This window comes from Grampus griseus (assembly GCF_964374135.1).
Source record: "Grampus griseus genome assembly, chromosome: 10".
In the NCBI taxonomy this organism is placed as follows: domain Eukaryota; kingdom Metazoa; phylum Chordata; class Mammalia; order Artiodactyla; family Delphinidae; genus Grampus; species Grampus griseus.
This window is the reverse complement of record NC_139004.1, coordinates 57,468,355-57,496,118: the sequence shown is the minus strand read 5'-3', so window position 1 is coordinate 57,496,118 and position 27,764 is coordinate 57,468,355. Positions and strand designations below refer to the sequence as shown.

The following is a 27,764-nucleotide window of genomic DNA, read 5'->3' as shown; positions in this document are numbered from 1 at the left end:
TGATTTCTAAATTTGGTAAATACAGTAGTGTTCTGCATGTCTTTTGGTGAACATATGAACACATGCTGATGGGTTATACTTAAAACTGGAATTATTGGGTCAAAGGGTCTACATATATTCAACTTTAGTAGATACTGCCAGACAGATTTCCAAAGTGGTTTACCAAACTACACTCTAACCAGCAATGTTTGAGAGTTCTGGTTGCTTTACATCCTCACCATCTCTTGGTGTTATCAGCCTTTTAATTTAAGCCATTCTAGTGGGTGGGGAGTGATACTCTCCCTAGTGATTGATGAAGTTGAGCATCTTTCAGAATGTTTGTTATCCCACCCCTCTAGGTGGTCACAAAGCACGAGCTGATCTCCCTGTGCTATGTGGCTGCTTCCCACTAGCTATCTGTTTTACATTTGGTGATGTATATATGTCATTGCCACTCTCTCACTTCGTCTCAGCTTACCCTTCCCCCTCCCTGTGTCCTCAAGTCCATTCTCTGTGTCTGTGTCTTTATTCCCATGTTACCCCTAGGTTCTTCAGAACTGTTTTTTCTTTCTTTTTTTTAGATTCCATATATATGTATTAGCATACGGTATTTGTTTTTCTCTTTCTGACTTACTTCACTCTGTATGACAGACTGTAGGTCCATCCACCTCACTACAAATAATTCAATTTCGTTTCTTTTTATGGCTGAGTAATATTCCATTATATATATGCCACATCTTCTTTATCCATTCATCTGTCAATGGACACTTAGGTTGCTTCCATGTTCTGGCTATTGTAAATAGAACTGCAGTGAACATTGTGGTACATGACTCTTTTTGAATTATGGTTTTCTTAGGGTATATGCCCAGTAGTGGGATTGCTGGGTCATATGGTAGTTCTATTTGTAGTTTTTTAAGGAACCTCCATACTGTTCTCCATAGTGGCTGTATCAATTTACATTCCTACCAACAGTGCAAGAGGGTTCCCTTTTCTCCACACCCTTTCCAGCATTGATTGTTTGTAGATTTTTTGATGATGCCCATTCTGACCTGCGTGAGGTGATACCTCATTGTAGTTTTGATTTGCTTTTCTCTAATGATTAGTGATGCTGAGCATCCTTTCATGTGTTTGTTGGCAATCTGTATATACTCTTTGGAGAAATGTCTATTTAGGTCTTCTGCCTATTTTTGGATTGGGTTGTTTTTTTGTTATTGAGCTGCATGAGCTGCTTGTATATTTTGGAGATTAATCCTTTGTCAGTTGCTTCATTTGCAAATATTTTCTCCCATTCTGAGGGTTGTCTTTTCGTCTTGTTTGTGGTTTCCTTTGCTGTGCAAAAGCTTTTAAGTTTCATTAGGTTCCGTTTGTTTATTTTTGTTTTTATTTCCATTACTCTAGGAGGTGGGTCAAACTTTTCACCCTTTTAAAAGTGTCTTTGGTAAACAAAATTATTAATCTTTATATAGTCTAATCTTATCTATTTATTTCCCTTTTATGGTGTTGACTTTTTACATGCTGTTCAAGAAAGCTTTGCCAAAATCATGAAGATGTTCTTTTATGTTTTTCCTTTAAAAGTTTTCTTGTCTTGTCTGATATTTACATTTAGAACTCTAAGCCATCTAGAATTAATTTTTGTTTAGGATGTGAGAAGGTCTAGATACATATTTTTTCCCATGTGTATCTCCAGGTGACCCCAAACCATCCTTTCCCCCACTGCACTGCAGTATCACCATGTCATAAATCAGCTGATTGTGTATGAGTGGGTCTATTTATAGGATCTCTGTTCAATCCATTGGTCCATGTGTTTCTCCTTATACCAGTAAAAGAAGTCCTCCCTTCCCCAGTTGATTGCTAATCTTGACTCTGTTTCCTAGGCTATTTCTTTGACAGAGATTCTCTGAATAAGATTTTTGTAATGAATTCAACGTACATTTCAAATCTTAGTTAACCTAACATCAGCTTCTTTATTCCATTGCTTTCAATTGACTTAAAAAAATTGGAATAAGCAAAAATACAGGACTGAAATTTGTGTAGATTTTACGAAATATAAAAAGGTAATTTTACATTTTTCGTGACTTTTATAGGTTTGTATGGATGTGTTTAAGAAATATATAAGTATCAACGAGCTTTGTTTGCTACAACGTGCAGGTATGAGACAATGGAATGATTACTATGAATTTATTAATACAAGAGTTTCAAACAATGTGCTATTGTCTTAATAGTTTGAAAGTAAATTCAGTACTTTTGAGTATGAAAACTGAATGCCTTAGAGTAGCTCTCTTGGTGTTAGAAAGGATTAATAATAAGTGTGGCATTTTGGTTAATACAAAAAGTATAATCCACCTAACACTGTAATTCCCTCACATACTAATATTTTTGTGACATAGAAATTTTATTTACAGTTGTAAGACAGGAAAAAAGATATTATTAATTGGCTTAAAATCTTTCTGAAGGGATCTTTGAGAAACTGTATCTTCCTTACTTATTAGCCCTTTTCTTTTTACACTATCCCTTGTAGCCAGTGCACCATCCATCGTTCTGTGCAGTTCCCTAAATAGGGCATGCTGTGTTATAATAGAGAGGGCGCTGCTGTCTCTACCCAGGATCCCTTTCTTTTATCCCACTTCCCCATAGCAAAGACCTATTCATCTTTCAAAGCTTACTCATAGGAAATAGGATACTCTCCTCTGTTAGGCCCTTATCTGACTCCACAGCCTCATCCCATTCCCTGCTCCCATCTCCCCCTACTACGTTGTGAGCCCCAAGAGGAAGGGACCAAGCTTTACATTTGTCACCCTGACACAGCCACAAAACCACATAGTATTATGGTAACAGAGCACCATATTCATCTGCTTAAAATCTCATCTAGCTAAAAACAAAATCTCTGACAAGTTTGTTTTGCTGGTGATATCATCTCCTCTAAGGATTAGAGGAAGCATATGAGGGAACTGGTAGTCTGGACTTAATCCAGCTGTAGCAAAGAGGAGGTAGTTAAGGTAGAAGTAATAGGAGCCTATATAGGGAATATACCTGTCACCTGACACGTTGTGATAACCAAGGAGGAGAAGCTACATATGGTTAGATATGGATGAACATTTATATTCCAGAAATAATTCCATAACATATATGGAAGAAAAGAGGATGACATGGGGAAAATGCGAAACTCCCCAAAACATAAGTCTGGTTGTGTGAATATCCAGTATGGGAAAAGGAAAAATATATGTTTATTCAGTTATAAAACAATAAATACAGAAAACAAAAATAAAAACCTATAGTGAAGAATCAGTGCAGGAAGTTGGCAAAAACCTATATAAATTACGTTTGATGTGAAAATAGAAAGTTAGATCAGCAGAACAGATAGATAGCTCAGAATAAACTTGATATTATGTATAAAGAGGTTTAGTGTTTAGAAAGACCATAGGGTTTGGGAAGGAAGACTCATTTTATGAATGATGTTAGGAAAACTGGATAGCAACTTAGAAAGAGAAACTCTGAATATCACTGGTATAAAGTATAGATCTAACTGCTCAGGCCCTACAGAGAGGCCTCAGGGACCACCTAGTTCACAAGGGGAGGTACTGAGAGGGTGAGACTCCCCATTACCCTATTTAACCATAAGTTCATTTTTATCTGTTTTATATTTAAATTTCCACATAAAATTCTTTTTCCAGAAGTTGTTTGACTAAAAACATTGTGAAAAACTACTACTGCTTAGCATACACCAAAATGAATAATTGTAGTATGTTGGTAATTCAGTAAAAAGAATTAACATTTTCAATCAGATTTTTTTGAAAGTTGATAATTTCTGTGGTTTAGAGTAATCAAAGGAAGCACAAAAGATAAAAATTTGTTTATGTAAACTGAAAAAAGCTATTAGCTTCAAATATTTTAAAATATATGTATTCTGAGCTCCAGAGTTACATTATTGGATTCAAATGCCCACTTTTCAATCAAAAAGTCATATGACATACAAAGAAATGAGCAAAATATGGCCTATTCAAAGGAAAAAATAAATCAACAGAAACTATCCTTGTAAAAGACCTGATGGCAGATAAATTAGACAGTGATTTTAAAACATTTGTCTTAAAGGTGCTTGAAGAACTAAGGAAGATGTGGGGAAAGTCAAGAAAATAATGTGTGAACAAAATGGAAATATCAGAGCGATAGGAAACCTAAAAAGAAACCAGAAAAATTCTGGAGTTGAAAAATACAATAACTGAAATGAAAAATTCACTAGAGGGATTCAAAGGCAGATTTGAGCAGGCAAAAGAATCAGATAACTTGAAGATAGGAGAGTGGAAATTATCAGGTCTGAGGAACAGAAAGAAAAATGTTTGAAGAAAAGTGAATACAGCCTGAGGAACACCATGAAACAGAACACTGTGGAAGTCTCAGAAGGAGGAGAGAAAGAGAAAAGGGTAGAGAGAATATTGAGCAAATAATGGCTGAAAACTTCCCAAATTTGATGAAAGTTGTAAATATAAATATCCAAGAAGCTCAGCAAACTCTCAGATGAACTCAGAGAGACACACACCAAGACACGTTTTAATCAAACTTTCAAAAGCCAGAGGCAAAGAGAGGATCTTGAAAGCAGCAAGAGAGAAGCAAATTATCACATACAAGGGATCCTCAATAAGATTATAAGCAGATTTCTCATCAGAAACTTTGGAGGCCAATATATTCTAAGTGCTAAAAGAAAACATCTGTCAACCGAGAATCCTATATCTAGCAAAACTGTCCTTCAGAATTGAGGGATACATTATTGATATGACATTCCCGGATAAACAAAAGCTGAGAGAGTTTGTTTTCTTTAGACCTGCCCTTCAAGAAATGCTCAAGGGAGGCCTGCAAAGTGAAATGAAAGGGCATGAGACAGTAACCTGAGGTCATATGGAGAAATAAGGATCTCAATAAAAGTAAATACGTGGGTAGTTATAAAAGCTAGTATTATTGTAACAATGGTTTGTACTGTACTTTCTGGTTTTTACATGATTTAAGAAACTAATACCTTTAAAGAAAAGTATATTAGTGTAAAAACTAGTATTATTGTAAATTTGACTGGTAAGTCCAAATCCTCTTTTCCATATTATTTAAGAGACTGATGCATTTGAAAGAACTGTTAATTAATGTTTTCGGGCACACAGTATATAAAAATGTAATTTGTTACCTTAGCAACTGAAAGGGGTGGGGATGGAGCTGTAAAGAAGCAGAGTTTTTGTATATTATTGAAGTTAAGCTGGTATAAATCCCATGGTAACCTCAATAGCTATAGAATATGCACAAACGGAAATGAAAAAGGAGTTAAAACTCACTCAAAAAATCAGCTAAACACAAAAGAAGAGAGTAATGCAGGAAATGAGGGACAAAAAAGCTATGAGACATACAGAAAACAAATAGCAAAATCAGAAGTAAGTCCTTCATTATCAGTAATTACTTTTAAAGTAAATGGATTAAATTCTCCATTCAAAAGACACAGATTGGCAGAATGAATAAAAACACATTATCCAATTACATGCTGTCTACAAAATTTTCACTTTAGAGCCAAAGGCAAATAGATTGAAAGTGAAATGATGGAAAAAATATTCTGCACAAATAGTAACCAGAAGAGAGCAGGAGTGGCTATACTAATATTAGACAGAATAGACTTTAAATCAAAAAAGGTTACAAGAGACAAAGAAGGACATTATATATAGTAATGAAAGGTTCAGTATAGCAGCAGTATAAACGTTTATACCTAATGACAGACGATCAGAATACATAAAGCAAAAACTGGGCTTCCCTGGTGGCGCAGTGGTTGAGAGTCCGCCTGCCGATGCAGGGGACACAGGTTCGTGCCCCGGTCCAGGAAGCTCCCAAATGCCGCAGAGCGGCTGGGCCTGTGAGCCATGGCCGCTGAGCCTGCGTGTCCGGAGCCTGTGCTCCGCAACGGGAGAGGCCACAACAGTGAGAGGCCCACATACCGCAAAAAAAACAAAAACAAAGCAAAAACTTACAGAATTAATGAGAGAAATAGACAGTTCTACAATAATAGTTGGAGACTTCAATACCCCACTCACAATAATGGATAGAACAACCAGACAGAAGTAAAGAAATAGAGGACTCAACACAATATACCCACTAGATCTAACAGGCACATACAGAACACTTTACCCAACAACAGTAGTTTACATATTCTTCTCAAGAGCACATGGGGCATCTTCCCAATAGACCATGTGTTTGGCCACAAATTAAGTCTCAACAGATTTTAAAAGATAGATATTATACAAAGTATCTCCTCTGATCACAACAGGATGGAATTAGAAACCAGTAACAGAAGAAAACTGGAAAATTAACAAAATTGTGGAAATCGAACATACTTTTAAGCAACCAAGTGATCACAGAAGATGTCACAAGGGAAATCAGAAAATACTTAGAGACAAATGAAAATGAAACACAACATTCCAAAACTTATGAGATGGAGTGAAAATGGTACTTAAGAGGGAAATTTATAGCTATTGTATAAATGTTTATGTTAAAAAACAAGAAAGATGTCAAATCAACAACCTAACTTTACAACTTAAGAACCTAGAGAAAGAAAAACAAACTAAACCTAAAGCTAGTAGAAGGAAGGAAATGATAAAGATCAGAGCAGAGATAAATGAAATAGAGAACAATGAGAATAGAAAAACAATGAGAAGAAAATCAATAAAACTGAAAGCTGCTATTTCAAGAAGACCAACAAAATTAACAAATCTTTGGCTAGATGGACTAAGAAAAAAGGAGAGAAGATTGAAATTGCTAAAATAAAAAAAGTGGGGACAATAATACAATTCTACAGAAATAAAAATGATTATAAGAGAATACTGTGAATAATTGTGTGCCGAACAAATTGGATAACTTAGATGAAATGGACAAATTCCTAGAAAAACAAAATCTTCCAAGACTAAATGATGAAGAAATAGAAAATCTGAATAGATCTACAGCTAGTAAGGAGATTGAATCAGTAATCAAAAATGTTCTGACAAAGAAAAGCCCTGCACCAAATGGTTTCACTGGTGAGTTCTACCAGACATTTAAAGAACTAATATCAATCCTCAAACTTTTCCCAAAAATTGAGGAGGGAACACTTGCTAACTCATTCTATGAGGCTGAGGCTACCATTGCCCTGATACCAAAGCCAGATAAAGAAACTGCCAAAAAGGTAACTACAGATCAATACCCCTTATGAACATTGATACAGAAATCCTCAACAAAAACTAACAAACCAAATTCAGCAGCATATTGGAAGGATCATAGACCATGACCAAGTGGAATTTATTCTTAGAATGCAAGGATAGTTCAACATACAAAAATCAATCAGAATAATAAACCACATTAACAGAATGAAGGGGAAAAACCACATGATCATCTCAATTGATTCAGAAAAAGTATTTGACAAAATTCAACACCTTTTCATGATAAAAACACTCAAAAGACTAGGAATAAAAGGAAACTACCTCAACATTTAAAAAGCCATATCTGGGCATTTCTATACACTGATATTGAACAATCTGAAAAGGAAATTACAAAAACAATTCCATTTACAATAGCATAAAAAAGAATAAAATACTTATTAACTTAACCAAGGAAGTGATAGACTTGTACGATGAAATCTACAAAACATCGCTGAAAGAAATTAAAGATAAATTAATGGAAACACATCCCATGTTCACAGATTGGAAAACTTAGTATTGTTAAAATGTCAGGGGCTTCCCTGGTGGCGCAGTGATTGAGAGTCCGCCTGCTGATGCAGGGGACACAGGTTCGTGCCCCGGTCCGGGAAGATCCCACATGCCGCGGAGCGGCTGGGCCCACGAGCCATGGCCGCTGAGCCTGCATGTCCGGAGCCTGTGCTCCACAACGGGAGAGGTCACACAGTGAGAGGCCCGCATACTGCAAAAAAAAAAAAAAAAAAATGTCATTACTTCCCAAGTGATCCCCAAGGAGTCCCGAAATAATCTTGAAAAAGAAAAAACCTGGAGGACTCATACTTCCTATCTTGAAAACTTACTACAGAGCTATAGTAATCAAAACAGTGTGGTACTGGCATAAAGACAGACATATAAACCAATGGGCTAGAATAGACAGCCGGGATATAAAGCCTCACATATATGGTCAAATGATTTTTGAGAAGGATGCCAAGATCATTCACTAGTGAAAGGATAGTTTTTTAGTGCTGGGAAAACTAAATATCCACAAGCAAAAGAATAAAATTGGGCCCTTATCTAACACTATATACAAAAATTAGTTCAAAATTGATTAAAGACCTTAATGTAAGACCTACAACAATAAAACTCTGAGAAGAAAGCACAAGGACAAAAGCATCACACATTGGATTTGGCAGTGATTTCTTGGCTATGACACCAAAGACAATGGGAACAAAGAAAAAATAGACAAATTGAACTTCATGAAAAATTTAAAATTTCGTTCATTAAGAGACAATATCAGCAAGATAAAACAGCAGCCCACAGAATGGGAGAAAGTATTTGTAAATCATATATCTGATAAAGGATTGGTATCCAGAATATACAGAGAACCTCTAAAACTCAACAACAAAACCTGAGTCAAAAATAGGCAAAGTACTTGAAAAGACATTTCTCCAAAGATACACAAATGGCCAATAAGCATGTAAAAAGATGCTCAGTATCACCAATCCTAAGGGAAATGCAAATCAAAACTACATTGAGGTACCACCTTACACCTATTAGGATGACTGCTATCGAAAAAAAACAGAAAACAAGTGTTAGTGAGGGTGTGGAGAAAGTGGAACCCTTGTACCCTATCGGCAGGAATGTAAAATAGTACAGACACTGTGGAAAAACAGTATGACAATTCCTCAAAAAATTAAAAATAGAGTTACTGTATGGCCCAGCAATTCTTCTCTTGACATATACACAAAAGAATTGACAGCAGGGTCTCAAAAGATATTTGTACACCCATGTTTATAGCAGCATTTTTCACAGTAAAATGTGAAGCAACCCAAGTGTCCGTTAAGAAACTACTTTCTCAAAGGAAATGTTATAATTTTTGGTAGAATGTTCATATCATAAATTGGAATAAAAATATCCCCAGGTCAACATGTTGGTGGGGGTTAAAACAGCAAGAAGGGGTATATGTCAAAATTGTCTGCATCCACCCCTAAACAGGCCACTGCCTAAAGTCTCCATGGGAGTGTGGCTCCTTAGGAGTTCGTATTTAGACCATTATGTATGAGGCAGTTTGGCCCTGTTTTCTGTGGGTAGCATATAAGTTAGCTCCCAATCTAGTGCCTAACATCTTGGTTAACATGTTATTGCCATTAACTTTTGCTTTAATTTATTTTCATCAAGTATTTCTGATACTGGAAGTGTACCTTTTAAGAAAATGAATTTATACTACTTGATCTTTAAATATGGAAAGATTGTCTAATTTAGGAAAGATGAATATCTTAAAAGCAGCAAATAACTTTAACATATACTTCTTCCTTTTTAGTAAACACGTTTATGGCGTACTACAGAAAGTTCCCTCCGGGTATACACTTTGATCTACAAGTGGTAAATAACCTTCTCAATTCTTTACTCAAACATTGTTTACTGAGAGAAGTGTTTCAGGTCATGAGCCTCAGCATAATGGTTAAAATGCTGGTAAGTAACCTGAAAATATATTTTTCTAATACTTTAAGTTAATGTATCTGTTATATTTCTTGTTTGTATAATTGAGCAGTTACATTTCTGTTTGTTGAATACTTCGTAGAGAACACTTGTGTTTTTCAGCATAAACGAATTTGAGAAACTTAAGGTGTACTGAAAGAAGACATGAAAATGAGTGTAATTTTTTTGTTTTATCCAGCCTGCTCTGAAAATATTACTAAAAACATTTGAGTGTGTGGCAACTATGAAATTAAGGAATGCTGTACCTGCTTTAATTGATATCTTTTGCAAGGTATGATTTCATTTTATGCCTTTTATTCTCTAATACTGAAGAACCAAGAAAATAATGATTTCTGCTTACACTCTTAAATTGCCTTTTACTCACATTCTTAATGCCAAAGAATTCTGTTTTCAGAAATGTTCTTTTTCTCCCAAAATAGGGTTTATAAACAGACTCCAGTGACTGACAGGGCTTCCCCTTAATTAAATAGTTGTAAGCACTCGAGGTGACTTCTTTCAGCTTCGTGAACTGTCCTCATCTCTACTTCTTAAGGATGATTAAAGAAAGTTTTCTTTTTCAAAAAGATTTGAGGTCATATATAACAAAAGTAAATACACAAATCAATGTATAAATAGGACATTGTTACCAAACAAAGCAGATAGATAAGAATATGGTGGCAAGGAGTTAATTTTCTATTTGGCATTAAGCAAAAAGAAAAACAAAAATTTTTACAGCTTTTTAAAGGTATATTAAAATTTTTACTGTTGTTGAATATTTCCTAGTATTTGGTACTACCCAGCCATTCATTTCAGAATAGGCTTAATAGCAGGAAAACACCCAATTCTCACCCATTCTCTTTAGGAAGCAGCATTGGAACCACTCTAGCAGATGAACAAATATTTCAGTGAATACCTCTAGTACCATATTACAAAACTTGACAAAGTTACTTGCCTGGAAATTTTTTGAATCAAGAATTACTCAAACTTCCAGTTACATAACAAATGAGTCACAGGGATGAAATGTACAGCATGGGGAATATAATCAGTAATAATGTAGTATCTTTGTATGGTGACAGTAACTAGACTTATGGTTATCATTTTGTAATGTACAGAAATATCAAATCACCATGTTGTGCACCAGTAACTAACGTAGTGTTGTAGGTTAATTATACTTCAGAAAACAAACTCATAGAAAAAGAGATCAGATTTATGGTTACCAGAGGCAGGGGGTGGGGGGATTGGGAATTGGATGAAGGTGGTCAAAACTTACAAACTTCCAGTTATCAGATAAATGAGAACTAGGGATGTATTATACAACATGAAGAATAGAATGAACACAGCTGTGTGTTCTCTATGAAAGTTCTAAGAGAGTAAATCCTGAGAGCTCTCATCACAAGGAAACAAATTTTTTTCTTTTATTTTGTATGTATATGAGATGATGGATGTTCACTCAAATTACTGTAATCTTTTCGTGATGTATGTAAGTCAAATCATTATGCTGTGCACCTTAAACTTATACAGTGCTGCATGTCAGTTATATCTCAACAAAACTGGTAGATAGATAGATAAATTTAAAATTAAAAAAATGAAAAGAAATTACTGCTCACCTGTAGTCATTGTAGAAAACCTCAGTTTAATACCTCTCAGGAATTTTATCATCAGGGATACAGTACAACCACCAGTGCTATACTTACTAAAAGACAGAATGAGTACCAAATGAGGTACAGCTGATAAAGTGGTTGAGCTAACTTGGAGAACAGGAAGAATATACAAGTTTGCATTCAAAAGTATTATTTTCATTTTTGCTTTAAATTCTTGATGTAAGCAGTCTTATTGTGGTTCTCAAATATTTGAAGAAAAATATGCTTCAAAGTTTTAAAATGAATTTTAATTCTGTTTGTCTCCATGTTACACTTCTTCCATCAGTCTCATTTTTTTCCACACACATTGGTTTTGACTCTCATATTTTTATGAGAATGACTACTGTTTTCCCTCTTCTACAGCTTGTTGAAGCTGGGATGGTACTTGACCCAGAACACTTTAACTATATTATTAAGCTTTTATACCAAGTACAGGCTTCCAAGCAAGAAATAACTGAAGTTCTGGAAATGAAATCCAGGTAAGAAGAATCACTATAATTAGGACTAAAATATATGTATTTTGGTGGGGACTTAAAAAGGATGAAGGCAAAGCACTTATTATTGTTCATATGCTCACCGTAAGCCCTTCTCCTTCCTTTGGCTATGGCCTAGTCACATTGTCATCAGCTGCTTCTAGCCAACCCTCCTGGCCAGCCTCACCAGATCTTTTTCAGTACCTGATTTCATCTCAGTGCCTGGCAGATCAAATGTAAAGTCTCCCTTGCTCTGTTTCATAACTTACTTGATTCTACTTAATGCACTCTCTTATGTGTATACAAATTACTTTAATTCTTTTTTCTCTCTCACTTTTTGCCACATTAAATAAAATACTTTAATGTCTCTCCTTCATTCTTTTTATTGATTGATTGATCGGTGGCTGTGTTGGGTCTTTGTTGCTGCGCGCAGGCTTTCTCTAGTTGTGGTGAGCGGGGCTACTCTTTGTTGTGGTGCGCGGGCTTCTCGTTGCGGTGGCTTCTCTTGTTGCAGAGCATGGGCTCTAGGTGCCTGGGCTTCAGGAGTTATGGCTTGCGGGCTATGGAGCGCAGGCTTAGTAGTTGTGGCACATGGGCTTAGTTGCTCCACAGCATGTGGGATCTTCCCAGACCACGGCTCGAACCCGTGTCCCCTGCATTGGCAGGTGGATTCTTAACCACTGAGCCACCAGGGAAGCCCTCTCCTTCATTCTTTCTCTTACTTGTTCACTTTCTCTATTCAGTTTATGGGCCTCCAAAGGCCTTAAAAAAAAAAAAAAAACCTGTACTAATTGTAAGAGTAGTACCATAATATACCTGTATTGAGAAAAAGGAAAGCCATGACTTCTATAAAAATTTTTATTATGCTGTCACATACATAGAGGAAAGTATACAAATTTTAAGTATTTAAATGAACTGTAACTTTTTAACAAAATCAAATTTGATAAAGTGCAAATGATATCAACCACCAAAGTCCTTGAGAGTGCCCAGAAAGCTCCCTCCTTCAGAGGAGCTTCCACAGTTGTTTTTATCTCATTTCTTATTATCCTCTAGTACAGAGGTTTCCAAACTTTCTTGGTTCACAGTGTCCAGAGGCCAAAATAAATACATTAACAGTACCATTTATTAAGTAGTTAAATCCAAACAAGTTAATAGCAGTTTGACAGTGTCTGACAGATGTCGCTTGAAAATTTAAAATGACCTGAGGAGCCCCTGTGAATTTGCTCTAGTGCTCTGGATGCCATAGTGCAGTTAGGGAATTTCAGCTCTAATTATACTACTTCCCTTCAAACACCAGCATTTAAGGCACATTTAAGGTTCTTCAGGTTCTATGATTTTTTTAAATTCCTTTAGTGATAGTTAATACTATTTATGTTGCATATGAAAATTATGACAATTTATTTGGTAACCCCTAAGTTTGAAAATTGTATCCTTATGCACTCTCCCCCTTCCTGTGTGCTTGCTTCAAAACAGTTATCTTGTATTTTTTAGGAGGTATTAACATTGGTGGCCTATTTATTAGTGAAGGAGAAAATTTAAAAATAACTCTGGGTAGTTAAGATGTGTAGATCATGGTTGGGGATATGGACCCAGCCCCAAGGCAGAAGGAAAAAAAAAATTTAGTATTTATTATTTTATATTTGAATTTATATCTTCTGATGTTCTTTGAAATAATTACCCGTTTCTAGACAGGGAAGTGAATTTTAATGGACATTCTTATTTTGATTTTGATTATAATTTTTAGTTAGCTGTAGTTCATTTGAAAGACTTTCGCTTTCAGTGAATAAGGCTACTACAAAGAATTCTGACATTTATATTCAGGACATAAGTGAAAATTTAGGTGTGTATATAATCTAGGAAATTTGTTAACATACATTTACTGACTTTAAAAATTGTATTTTGAAATAATCTTAGATTTACAAAAATGTTGCAGAAATTAGTGTGGCGAATTCCCATGTTCCCGTCATCTAGCTTCCTTTCATGTTAACATCCTACATAATAATAGTGCCAATATCAAAACTAGGAAATTAATTTTGGTATAAATCCATTAACTCACTACAGATCATATTGCACTGTAGTAGGATGCACATGGTGCAGTATATCTTATTACTGGTTAAGTTAACCTTTATCACTTAGTTAAAAAGATTATCTGCCAAGTTTCTACACTGTAAAGTTACTCTTTGTCCTATTGTAATGAATAAATATCTTGGGGAAGAGACTTTAGCATTATGTATTATGCTGTTTCTCCTCAAAACTTCATACATTAATTTTAGTATTCTTCAATGGCTGTTTACTACAGGTTACTACTGTGGTATTTACCCAATGGTGATTTTGTATTTTCCCCATTTTTTCTACATTAAAAGAATTTTATTTATTTATTTGGCTGCACTGGGCCTTAGTTGTGGCACGCAGGATCTTTAGTTGCGGCATGCAGGATCTAGTTCCCTGACCAGGGATCGAACCCGGGCCCCCTGCATTGGGAGTGCTGAGTCTTAGCCACTGGACCACCAAGAAAGTCCCTTTTCTACATTTATTTATTTATTTTTAAATAGCATGCTTCCTTTTTTTAAAATAGCTATTATTGCTGGGGGGTTTTAAAAATATTTATTTATTTGGTCACACCAGGTCTTAGTTGTGGCAGGTGGGCTCGTTAGTTGCAGCTCACCAGCTCCTTAGTTGTGGCATGCGAACTCTTAGTTGTGGCATGCGTGTGGAATCTAGTTCCCTGACCAGAGGTCAAACCCAGGCCCCCTGCATTGGGATTGTGGAGTCTTAACCACTGCACCACCAGCGAAGTCCCTCCCTTTTCTACATTTATTAATTGGAATTTTTCAGTAAAGAAGAGCTGTCCCTTCTCCATTTATTTACTTATGCAAAATTTATGTCAATGTGAACTCATGGCTATTTATTTTATTCTATGGGTTACTTATAATCTAATAATATAGTTATTTATTTTGTTGCTCAAATTGTTCCAAATTTGACCTTTGGGAATTCCTTCAGGTTTGTTCCTACATCCTTTCATCATTTTTTTTTTCGTTTTTCTACCACTTTTGTGTTATTTGAAGCCTCAGAATTAAGTCTCATCTTCTCTTTTCCCTGCTCCAACATTGGCAGCAACCATTTCTCCAAGGAGCTCTCGTTCCTTTTATTAGAGAATGGTATTTCAAAACCAAGACCTGAATGTGTTCATTGCTGCTAGAGTATTATTGCAGCCAGGTCTTCTCAGTGGACAGGGCTAGGAAATATATGTATGTATACACAACATACATACACACACAAGATATATATATTTATTTCTCTATTTTTATATATATTACAAAAAACATGAGTACATACTGATAGCTTGATTCGAATCCAGCACTACAGGTTCATCTTAGCCATCCCTTTTTCATATTTATAAATTCTTTCTCCAACAGTGAGAAACCTGACTCTCATTATCTACAATATATTTGCTCATTTATTCAGTCTTACGATCCACAAAAAGTAGTTTCAGAACTGCTAACCCATACCTCTGTGGGAAAAAAATTTAGTACATTTTTAGTATAAGGTTATTATAGTATTCAGCCAAAATATTGCTTCCTAAGTTATTTTGTTTAGTTCTTTTTTTTTCCTATGCCCATTCAATGTGATTATTCATTTGTAGACCATTTAGGTTTATTTATTACTGTTTGTATTATATTTTCAGTTATCCCACATCCTAGTTGGTTTGAATTATTTAGGGAAGTATGTGAAAAATTGCTGTCTGTTCTAACAGTCAATGCTGTACTAAAAAGATGGAATGAGCAATGTTACTCCAGTTTACTCCTGCTCCACCGTTTCCATTTCATCCTTCTCTCTACCTCTTTTCCACCTACATACTGGAGGTAACCAGTCTTTCAGTTTTATCCTCTTATAATGAGCAGATGTGTATGTATTTTCTTATATCTACTTCTTTATTACATATAGTGTAGAAAATAATGCTCTTTTTTTTTAATTTGCTTTTTTTCACTCAGTATATCCTGGAAATCAATCTAAATCAGTCCATAGAGAAATTTGTCATCTTTTAAACAATGCAGAGTACTCCATTTTATGGATATACTTCAGGTTATTCAATCAGTGATGGGTATTTAAGTTGTCCCCAATATTTTGTAATTTAAAACAATGCTACTGCTCTTGGATTGGAAAAATTAATATTGTTAAAATGACCATCCTACCCAAAGCAATCTACAGATTTAATGGTATCCCTATCAAATTACCCATGACATTTTTCACAGAACTAAAACAAATAATCCTAAAATTTATATGGAATCACAAAAGACCCAGAATTCCCAAAGCAATCCAGAGGAAAAAGAACAAAGCTGGAGGCAGACCCCTCCCAGACTTCAGACAATACTACAAAGCCACAGTAATCAAAACTGTATCGTACTGGCACAAAAACAGACATGCTGATCAATGGAACAGAATAGAGAGCCCAGAAATAAACCCACACACAGTTAATCAGTTAATCTTCAACAAAGGAGGCAAGAATATTCAATGAAGAAAAGACAGTCATTTCAACAAGTGGTGTTGGGAAAGCTGGACAACTTCATATATTTAAATCAGTAAAGTTAGAACATTCCCTCACACCATATACAAAATAAACTCAAAATGGTTTAAAGACCTAAATATAATGACACCATAAAAATCCTAGAAGAGAACATAGGCAAAACATTTTCTGACATAAAACGTAGCAATATTTTCTTAGGTCAGTCTCCCCAGGCAAAAGAAATAAAAGCAAAAATAAACAAATGGGGCCTAATGAAACTTAAAAGCTTTTGTACAGCAAAGGAAACCATAAACAAAGACAACCTACAGACAGGGAGAAAATATTTGTAAACGATGCAACCGACAAGGGCTTAACTTCCAAAATATATAAACAGCTCATACAACTCAATATCAAAAAACCAAACAACCCAATCAAAAACTGGGCAGAAGACCTAAAGAGACATTTCTCCAAAGGAGACATACAGATGGCCAACCTGAAAAGATGCTCAACATCGCTAATTATTAGAGAAATGCAAGTCAAAATTACAATGAGGTATCACCTCACACCAGTCAGAATGGCCATCATCAAAAAGTCTACAAATAATAAATGCTGGAGAGGGTGTAGAGAAAAGGGAACCTTCCTACACTGTTGGTAGGAATGTAAATTGGTACAGCCACTATGGTGAACAGTATGGAGATTCCTTAAAAAGCTGAAAATAGAGTTGCCGTATGATCCAGCAGTCCCATCCCTGGGCATATATCCAGAAAAGACGAAAACTGTAATTCAAAAAGAAACATGCACCCCAGTGTTCATAGCAGCACCATTTACAATAGCCAAGACATGGAAGCTACCTAAATGACCATTGACAGATGAACGGATAAAAATTAGGAACTTGTCCTTCCTTTTTAATGCTCTGGAATAATTTATAAAGCATCGGGACTAATTACCAAAACTGACCCCATAGTTGGCTGTCACACACTATTGTTAGTTTAATGGAACCCTCCTCTTTTCTCCTTTTCTTCTTCTCCTCTTCCCAGTTGCCAGTGTGCTTCTCCTTTCATTTTTGTCTTTTTTTCTTTCCCAGAAGCTATCTATACATTTCACAGATCACTTTCTTTAAATCATACAAAACTTTTAAGTTCCTTCTGTGTGGTTTGTGTTCTAATATACCCAGACAGTTTTTTTCTTAGCATTTTCAAATTTAGTGTGGACTTTGTCTTTGTAATGGTAGTTCTTAATCAATGTTAGGTCCCTCTGGTAGTTTCCCTTTTTGGTTCTCCCCTACAAGTATTTTTGTTTGTTTGCTTTGTTTTGTTTTGGTCAGTATTTGCTTGCCACAAATCCTTATGGACCAGTGAGAGTGAAGTGGGAGCAGTAGAGATCAAGTGCTGTGATTTAATTTTTTTCTCTTTTTAATCACAATTATCTTAAAGTTTTGACATTCTCTGTCTTCAAGTTAGGATGAAGGTATGATTTCATGTGGAATTTGCTTTTTCCTCCTCGTTGCCTGTGGTTTAGGAGGAAATAGTATAAGTTAGGTATCTGTGCAGTCGCCATTTTCTTCAGCGCTGAATAATTTTTATAGTATATTTCTCTTTCTCCAGTCTCTTAGGTATAATTTATAGAACAGATGAATTAGGACCAATATTGATTCTTTGGGTGATGAACATAATTAACCCTTTTTTATTGTTAAAGGTTACAGATGAGGCAGTTTATAAAGAACTGGAAGTGTGATTTAGAGTCAGCCTTGAATGAAATAGAGGTATGTTGCTTATCTTTTAAATAAATTTCTGGGATCTCCGAAAACCAATAACAACAAAGAAACTTTGGATAGTAACCCAGTTTTAGAAAAGTTTTACAATGCGGCTGTTACACAGAGAAAAGAAGGAAAAGAAGTTTAATTTTTTGCAGGTTAATACTTTGAAATGCAAACATAATTTCTAGAGTTGTGAACTGTTCTAAAAATAATTCTCGAAATAGTTCAGTTTAAAATTGACTTATGTTAAGCTATAATAATCTATAGCTTAGCCTTTAATTCTTGTCACTAGGCGGACTCCCTCAGTGCACAAATGACTTGGCTTTCTTGTCGAGATCCATAGGTGGCTGCAGTATGTGACATGACAGGGTAAAGCCAAGGTCATTGTGTACTCTCCAAGCATTTAAAGTCTGAATAAGAAATAGAGGACTTTCAGGATGACTGTACTTTTTAATTTAAGATCATTTTTGTACTCATTCTAGTAATTGTTGATCTAGTCTAAATTAGAATTTATATCCTTGAAACAATTTTTTGTTGGCATGGGAAACTTTCTTAGTTTAGAATTGAAAATAATAGGAAGATAGTAAGTTTACTGAAATTTACCTTGTAGCGCCTTTTGTAGAAGAAATGTAATGCCCAAAATTATGTGTGGGCTGCAAATCATAAATGGCCAACTAACTGTAAAATGCAATCTCTAAAAGTAGTAAAATAGTGTATTGCTGTGGAAGTAGCTCAAATCATGCTGCTAATCATCTGTTTTCCTTAAATCTATCTCCACTGTGTAGTTCAGGTTTGAGGGTGACATCATTAAGTACATTAGGAGCTAGATAATTAAAACAAGTGTATGTTGACATCTGGAACTTATTGAGGCATTGCTATGGACAGAAAAGCAAATTGTACAGTAACATGTTACTGCTGTTGTAACACTTGTCAGTAAGTTTATAAGGTTTGCAGAGATTGTCTTATTAATTTCTGTATATCTGATGCCTGCATGTGCCTACCCCATAATATGTTTGCATAAATGACAACTTGCATTTTTTGTTTTGTTTTTAATAATTCTCATAGCATTATAAAGAAAAAGGTGACTGGACCAAATTGGGAAATTTATACATTAACATAAAACTGGGCTGTGAAAAATTTGCAGATTTCCAGAGATTTTGTGCTTGTATTGCTGAAACACTGACAAAAGACTGTAAAGAAGAGAGACCAGGTGTTCCATTTTGTGAATTCGCTGAAACAAGTAAATGTCACTGTTTTTGTCTGAGTATTCTGTGTTAGGGTGATACAGTGTTCTTTATTATTGATTGATGGATTGACTGGTACAATGTTCATAACATATAAAGCTCTTAATAGTCTCCATGTTGGAGATAAGTCAACACTGCAGTTTTTAGATACTTTTCCTTGTTTTTATAAATTTTTCCATCTATTTATTGTTAAATTAGATTATAATGATAAAAGGTCAATAGAATATCAGATGTTTCATGTTCTTATTTTTCTTTTCATTCAGATTGGTAAAACTATTACTTAGAAATTGTAGTGGAGCATCTGAATTTTTGAATCATTAAGTTGTTACTATCTTCACTATTGCCACGTCAACAAAATTCGTATATTTTTGAGACCTTTCTTTTTACATCAGCTCTTCACTGCTATATTCTCTGTCAGGGTCGGCAAACTGTAAAGGACCAGATTTTAGGCCTTGCACGCACAGTATATAATCTGTGTCACACGGTTTTCTTTTCAAACAACCCTTTAAAAATAAAAACCATTCTTAGAATCTCAACAGGCTGTACAAAAACAGGCCACAGGCCAGATTTGGCCCATGGGCTATAGTTTGCTGATACCTGGTCTTTGTGGTAATATCACTAATTCCATATTAAATTTGCCTTTTCCATCATTCTAAGGGACTGTTTCACTTTCTTCCATATACCTACTTTGTGTTTCAGTTAGCAAAGATCCACAAAACAGTGAAGTAGATAAAACTTTGCTGGGAAGAATTGGAATCAGTGCTATGTACTTCTACCACAAGCTGTTGCAGTGGTCCAAGGTACTTCACTAAATTTTATTTTGGCTTGGTATATAGAGTGTTAGTTTAAAATTTTTGAGCAGAATATAGGTTAACCCTGAAAATTTGCTAATAATTTGCTAAAAATGTGCTAATAATCATTACGGGTGGCAAATTGAAACTTACACAATAAGTGAATTATTAGGTGGTATATTAGGCAAATACGGAAAGGAGATGGCATGAGAAGAATATCTATGACTACTATGAAGAATCTCAGTATAAGGAACACTTAGGAAGCTGTGCTAAATATCGTATTTATTTGAAGCACCTTTCAATTCAGAATTTATCTTGCCAGCTCTTGAGTATTGGTAGTATTATAATTTTGGAAGCTCTCTCTTAAGATGAACCCGAGATGCTAACAATTAACAGAACTCTTTTAAAATCACTTCTTAGGATGCTCTGGAATACTGTATACCATATATCTTCATGTCTACCTTTGAGGCTTAGCTCACCATAGAAGTGGTGTAGTGATTCTAGACCATATTGTGCTATCATTGTTTAGATTTCCCTGAGGTGGTGGTGGAGTTATAGATTCAATAAAGTTAAGTAAAGTAAAGGACAGAAAAATCCAAAATAGGGAGAAGTGCTGAGGGATGGAGAGTAAGGTGGTTGAGAGTGGGGTTACTATTGAATCAACTATTAAAATGTATATTTTATTCCTTCCTTCTTTTTATAAAGAGGTTATTTCACAATTGAAATAATATTTAAGGACATGGTCACTCAGGTACACATACAAAATTCATGAATTTTTTTAAAAGAAAATAATTTTTAAATAATCATTGTACAGAAGGTCTCCAGTCTCCAACGTCTTCTAAGCGGTTTAGCACTTATTGTGTGGTAGGCCTGGGATGGGCAAAATGTACCTTGGCTCCGCTCTCACATTCTAGCTTAAAGTCTATCATAGCATTAATTTCTTGGGTATTTAATGCTTGAGAATTTGAGGACTACCTAGTTAGAAGACCCTTTTTTAAAACTCAGACTGATTTTGCTGAAATTTTAGAGTATGTTTTAATTTTATTTGGTTTCTTTTTAAAGATTTATTTTTGATATGGAACATTTTAAAAGTCTTTATTGAATTTGTTACAATATTGCTTCTGTTTTATTTTGTTTTTTTGGCCATGAGGCATGTGGGGTCTTATCTCCCCAACCAGGAATCCAACCCGCACCCCCTGCATTGAAAGGCGAAGTCTTAACTACTGGACCGCCAGGGAAGTCCCCTTTATTTGGTTATTTTTATTTAGGATATAAGCAGTTGGTGAATTTGTGCCCTTTTCTTTTCTTTTCTTTTTCCTGGCCGTGCTGCGCGGCATGTGGGATCTTAGTTCCCAGACCATGGATTGAACCCGTGCCCCCTGCAGTGGAAGCACGGAGTCTTAACCACTGTACCACCAGGGAAGTCCCAATGCCTGTATTTTAATTTTAAATGTCAACTATCTTATTTAGAATGAGTATTTTATTATCTTACTTAGCATGAATTTTTTAATGAAACATTCCATTTTGAACATAAAAGTAAAACCATTGAAATTAAACTTAAGGTATCCCTTGAAAAATGCACTCATTTATACAGTCAGATTGAAAGTACTTTGACATCATAATATGCATCTGACTCAAAATAGCATGTAATATAATATAAAACAAGAGTCTGAAAACCAAAAGCCAGATCTGGCCCACAGCCTGTTTTTATACAGCTCATGAGCTAAGAATGTTTTTTACATTTTTAAAGATTTAGAAATTTAAAAATAACCAAAAAGAATATGCAGCTGACCAAATGTGACCTGCAAAGCCTAAAGCATTTACTGTCTGGCTTTTAATGGAAAAATTTTGCTGACCTTGGTATAAAATAATAACACATGTCCAATTTCTGATGTCCACCCTAGAGACAGCCTTTATGTAGACAATGTGAAATAATTAGCCTATTGACTCAAAAAAACAATTTTCAGACAACAATTTTATCCCCCCTTTTTTTTTCTATCATTTTCTATCATTCTTTATCTAAATTTCATATGAAATAATCTTTTCATTGACTTTCCGTCCTGGATCTCAGGGTGATCAACAGAAGAAGAGCAAAAACATAGGATGGATAGCTTTCCACATTAAGGCATGAAATCCTTTTGCCAAATGAAATCTTTAGAGGCTCAGTGAATAAAACAGATGAAAGGAGAACCGATTAAAGGGGGCCCAGTGGTGGGCGTGGTTAATGAGACAAAGCCCTGCTTGCTCACCTTCCCTTTCCATCTTTGTGGCTGAGCAGGAAAGGGCTTAGGGAGTCTTAGAGCAGTTTGACAACCATCAGTCTAGAATTATTCAAATTGCATAATTGATTTCTATATAATTATCAGTGACTTTGTACCTCTATAATACTCTTAATGATTGATACTCAGTGGGTTTTTTTGTCTTTTTTTTTTAACTCTAGGGAAGGAAGGTCTTAGATAAACTATATGAATTAAAAATACATTTTACAAGTTTAAAAGGACTTACAGGGCCTGAGAAGTTAGCACCGAGATGTCAAATTGTGAATATTGCAGCAGAAATTTTTCTAAAAAGTGGAAGCCTAGATGGCGCCATTTGGGTGTTAAGGGGTAAGTTCTGATATATGCCAGCATGAAATAATTTGTTAAGCTTGTTATAAATTCTTGGTTTTGTAGTTACCTCAAGTTGATACTGAATTGTGGGTGATAATTTGGTCTAAACCCCTAGTGATCATGCGGGTAGGAAAGGTTGTTATATAAAATGAAAGGAGAATGGTAACCTAGCTTTAAAGAAGAAACTGTGTGAACCTTTGCTGAAAAGTTAGTTCTTTCTTTGGCCTAAGCACTGTATAGATGCTTTACCTGATTATCTCAATTAATCTTCATAGAAACCCTATGAGTTTGGAATTATTACAATCCCCATATTATTGATAAGAAAATGTTGTCAGAGACAGTAAGCAGCTTGCCCAAAATGACATAACAAGTAAGGAGTGGAGGCCGGATTTAATCCCAGACAGTCCAGCTTCAGAGCCCAAGCTTCAGCTGCTGAGACAGGGAAATCCTGATTGCAGTCTGCATAACTCTATCTTTGCATGTGCCGACAACCATGGCTCCAAACCAAGACAGTAAAGATTATTTCCCCTAGTAAGTCAAATCATCTAATAGAAATTGCGATGAAATTAAGCCAGCAGAAGCAACTAAGGTTAGTTTGGCATGAGGTAAATAAAATTTAGAGAGCACAGTAGTAGCACAGCATCTAATGTAGCTTTGGCTACTTGGACCATCAAGCAGATTTTATTTGATAAAATGAGATAGATAAGAATGAAGAAACTTCGAGAATCTCAGTTTAGGTGGAAGATGGAATAAACTCACAAGTAAATAAAATAGAAAACTTTTACACTAACACACAAAACTAGCATGCATACATATTCATATATACATAAAATACCGTATTTGTTCACTGCTGAGGGTTTATGGAATATAGAGGTTGTGATTAGACTTCGTGATCAAAAGCTTGTTGGAAAAGGTTTTCTTCAACTTAACAAATGTAACCAGTGAGTTTTCCTAGGACGGGAAGATTAATCAAAATAGAAAGATACCACACGAAATACAAATACAAAATAGAATGTGCATAAAAATAGGAAGCAGCAAAATGCAAGCCAGAGCTCACAAGCTCTGTGAGAAAGAAAAAATGTGGCAAGAAATGGAAAGGGTAAAATAGTTGGTAAAAATGGGCCTGGATGATCTTCTGCCTAAAAGTTTCTGGCAAAACTAGTCTATCTCAAACTAGAGACTGGGGGAGGGTTTGTGGGAGGGGTGTGGAGTAGTCTATGGAGATTTTAAATTTTTATAATTTTGTTGTTTAAATTTTGAGATTATCTTTTAAAATTCTATCAGTTACAAACACAGGATTTTCTTTTGCAGTGACCATTCCAATTGAGTCATTTTTCATAAGTAAAATTTTATTTCTTTGAAAAAAAAGGGCCCACAGAAGTATGTTAAGTTGTCCCCAGAATTTTTTGGTTCTTCAAAGGTTCTGCAGTGAACAGGCCACTCTCAAGAAAGGAAATACAAATGGCTTGATCTCACTTGTAATAAGTGAGAGTAATACTCACTTGTATTAAGAGAAATAAACATTAAAATCCTAAACACCTGTCAGACCAGCAAAGATTAAAGTTTTGTGATATGCTTTTCGTGAGGGTATAGAGAAATGAGCCTTCACATATATTGTCTTTAGGGGCTTTTTGACAAAATATCTGTCAAAATTTAGTAATGCATATTTCCTTTAATCTATTAACTCCATTTCTAGGAATTTGTCCTACAAACACATTTATATCTGTATACAGGGGTATGCACTGTAAGTTATATGGAATCTCTTTTTTAAACCATCAACAATGATAACAAAGAATTCCAGATAACTTAAGTGTCTGTTAAGGGTGTACCAGTTAGTGAAACTGTGTGACAGCCATATGATGGAATAGAACGACGTAGAGCTGCAAATACTCATTGGAATGATCTCCAGGATTTACCACCAAGTGAAAAAAGGAATGTGCTGAACGGTGTACACAGTATGCTACCACTTCTGTAAAAAAATAAAATGGATACATACATACTTGCTTTATACCCTTAAAATACTTGCAGAAGGATGCACAAGAAACTAGTAATAGTGGGTGCTTCTGGGAAGAAGAATTGACTGCTTGGAGGACAGGGATGAGAGGCATATTAACTTGTTACATATTTTTTTATATTTTTTCCTTTTAAAAATATGTGCATTTATTACCTACTAAACTTTTTAAAGAAGGGGTTTACATACACTTACTCATATTTGAGTAATGTAGAATATTTTATACATTTTTTTTTTTTTTTTTTTTTGCGGTACGCGGGACCCTCACTGTTGTGGCCTCTCCCGTTGCGGAGCACAGGCTCCGGACGTGCAGGCTCAGCGGCCATGGCTCACGGGCCCAGCCGCTCCGCAGCATGTGGGATCTTCCCGGACCAGGGCACGAACCCGTGTTCCCTGCATCAGCAGGCGGACTCTCAACCACTGCGCCACCAGGGAAGCCCACATTTTTATTTAATGGGTGGCAGCCATTATGCAGCAGTCCCCAACCTTTTTGGCACCAGGGACCGGTTTCGTGGTAGACAGTTTTTCCACGGCGGGGGGGCGGGGTCGGGGGTGGGGGAATGGTAATGCCAACAATGGGGAGCGGCAGATGAAGCTTTGCTCGCTTGTCCGCGCTCACCTCCTGCTGTGCGGCCCAGTACCGGTCCGCAGCCCATGGATTGGGGACCCCTGCTCTATTGTTTGGGCCTTACACATTTTCACTTTCACATTTTAAACTCTTTTTCAGTATTGGTACCTTGTATCCTGGCAAATGAACAACAAATTCCTACCTTGCCTTATATACCCTTACCAGCATTAAAAAAAAACCTTAAAACTATAATTTTATAATTAAGGTTTGGCGGCTGAAGAATAAATGTCTTAACTTTCTAGAATACAAATTTTGTAAAAAAAAAAATTTGTATATGCTATTTATTGAGAAACTGCTCTTGAATTTTTAAAATAACTTTTATTGCTTTTATATAAGTAATACATGGTTATTACGATTTAATAATATGTTTTGCTTATCCACCCCTTCTTATTTCTCTATAATGAAATACAGAGAAATTTCTCTAGAGAAATAAGAAGGGGTGGATAAGCAAAACTGATGACAAAAAATCCTTATTCGGGGCTTCCCTGGTGGCGCAGTGGTTGAGAGTCCGCCTGCCGATGCAGGGGACACGCGTTCGTGCCCCGGTCCGGGAGGATCCCACATGCCGCGGAGCGGCTGGGTCCGTGAGCCATGGCCGCTGAGCCTGCGCGTCCGGAGCCTGTGCTCCGCAACGGGAGAGGCCACAACAGTGAGAGGCCCGCGTACAGCAAAAAAAAAAAAAAAAAAAAAAATCCTTATTCGGCCAGCCACCCAGTGTTATAAATAACACTATAGTGTTACTATACAGACTCTTTAGTACCTTTCATTTTCATCAGGCAACAGTCTTTCTGTGAAAGGGAATATTCCTCTACAACATCACTTAATGGGCTGCATAGTTTTCCATCTTACAAACAAATAAACATAGATACATAGGTATGTCCATGAGTCCACTTTTCTTGAACTAGCTGGTTTTTAAATTTCTATGATAAACAAAATCCCTACTAAACATCCCTGCTAAATCTTAATTATGCCCTTAGGATAAATTCTGATGGAATTGCTGGGTAAAGGTAAGGGCAGTTTAAAGCTTTTTGATAAATGTTGGCAAATTTGCCCTTGTTGCCATTCAGATTTGCAGCAAGTTATTTTGAGTTAATTAGAAAGCCTCCCTTTGTGAGAAAATCCTTAGAGAACAATTGCATAGGTATTGTCTATACAGTCATTGTCCTGTTAGGGATCACAGGTGCACATAAACAGTCCAGATGTTAGTGCCCAATTTTCTGTTTTTTAGTTACCAGACAGACTGGCGCACTTCAGTTTATGCAAGCCCTAATCTGGCTATTCTGAGCATTCCATTCCAGGTGTTACCTCTGTGAATAGAATACAGACGTACTCTACACCTTTAGAAGTGTTGAACTAATTATAGTCATCTTGCCAGCATTTCAAGATGCATATTATGAAGCAAACACCCTTGCCAAATTCATTGTTATTTTTCCTATCTCTGTTAGTTTGACAGGATAAAAGTGATATTCACTGGTTTGTTTTGCATTTAATTGCTTATTAGAAAATTGAACTATTTTTCTTTTTATTTCTATTTGTACTTATTCTTTCGTGAATTACCAGTTCACATTCTTGGTCTGTTTTTTAATATTAGCATTTCTCATCATTATTGATTTAATCAATTGAGAAGTAAATTAATGAAGGTATCTGTCTAAATGAGTTAATAATTGTAAAGCACTAATATTTGTAAAACACTGCCTCGTAGGTAGTATAAATCAAGTCAACCAGTCAAGGGAGCTCTAGTAATTTAAAAACAAGCTCCTGCTTTAAAGTTTTCTACTCGATACTTAAGACTTTATGTGGCATTGTATACTTGAATTGTCAAATCTTTCTTTAATACTTTCTGTATTTACTGTGCTGGGAAGGCCCCAAAAGAAAAGGATTGACTCCTGCTCTTACTCCAGTTGAAAAAGAACACAGGAATGTGATTTGAATGTTACATGACAACGTTTCATTATGTGTCTCATTATGTGTAAATGATTGAGGGAATTAGGTAAATGGTAAAATGCTGGCATTTCTAACATGTTAACACCTCCGTGTTCTATACTACAGTCTTCCATTGTTTTTCTCAATGTGAAAATCAGGGCAGAAATTAAGGAACTTCAGCATTATAGGTAATATTCTCTTTTCTTTAAGCTGTGTGATGGGTACCTAAGGATTCTTTTTATTACTTTATTATTATACTTTTGTAACTTCCATATGTTAGATATTCCTCTGTACATAGCAAGTATTTTATTTAAAAATTTTTGAATAGGCAGATATTGTGGGGGAAAGCTGCTCCCCAAGAATACCAAAACTAATTAAATTATGTATTCTTTACTGTAAAATTGTTTAATTTGTCTACACAAACAATATTTTACCTTATAATGTATACTCATTATAATCTGAACATTTTGTCATATAAAAATAATCATTAACTTCAGAATCAATAACTGATTGGTACATTTAGAAAAACGAAGAATTAGTAAAAAGGTAAAAATAACAA

The 27,764-nt window shown here is 35.5% G+C and overlaps 1 protein-coding gene across 1 annotated transcript in view; it reads left to right on the top strand.

Moving 5' to 3' along the window:
- The window catches only part of TOPAZ1 (testis and ovary specific TOPAZ 1), a gene marked incomplete at its 5' end in the record, with an annotated part of 66,892 nt that overhangs the window by 28,281 nt on the left and 10,847 nt on the right, over positions 1 to 27,764 (top strand). Inside the window, 8 exons of the mRNA XM_082663509.1 lie at positions 2,064 to 2,127; positions 9,469 to 9,620; positions 9,826 to 9,918; positions 11,630 to 11,745; positions 17,939 to 18,005; positions 19,065 to 19,239; positions 19,943 to 20,043; positions 22,475 to 22,640. Coding sequence (XP_082519635.1) covers positions 2,064 to 2,127; positions 9,469 to 9,620; positions 9,826 to 9,918; positions 11,630 to 11,745; positions 17,939 to 18,005; positions 19,065 to 19,239; positions 19,943 to 20,043; positions 22,475 to 22,640 — 934 coding nt within the window. The remainder of the gene's footprint in view (positions 1 to 2,063; positions 2,128 to 9,468; positions 9,621 to 9,825; positions 9,919 to 11,629; positions 11,746 to 17,938; positions 18,006 to 19,064; positions 19,240 to 19,942; positions 20,044 to 22,474; positions 22,641 to 27,764) is intronic.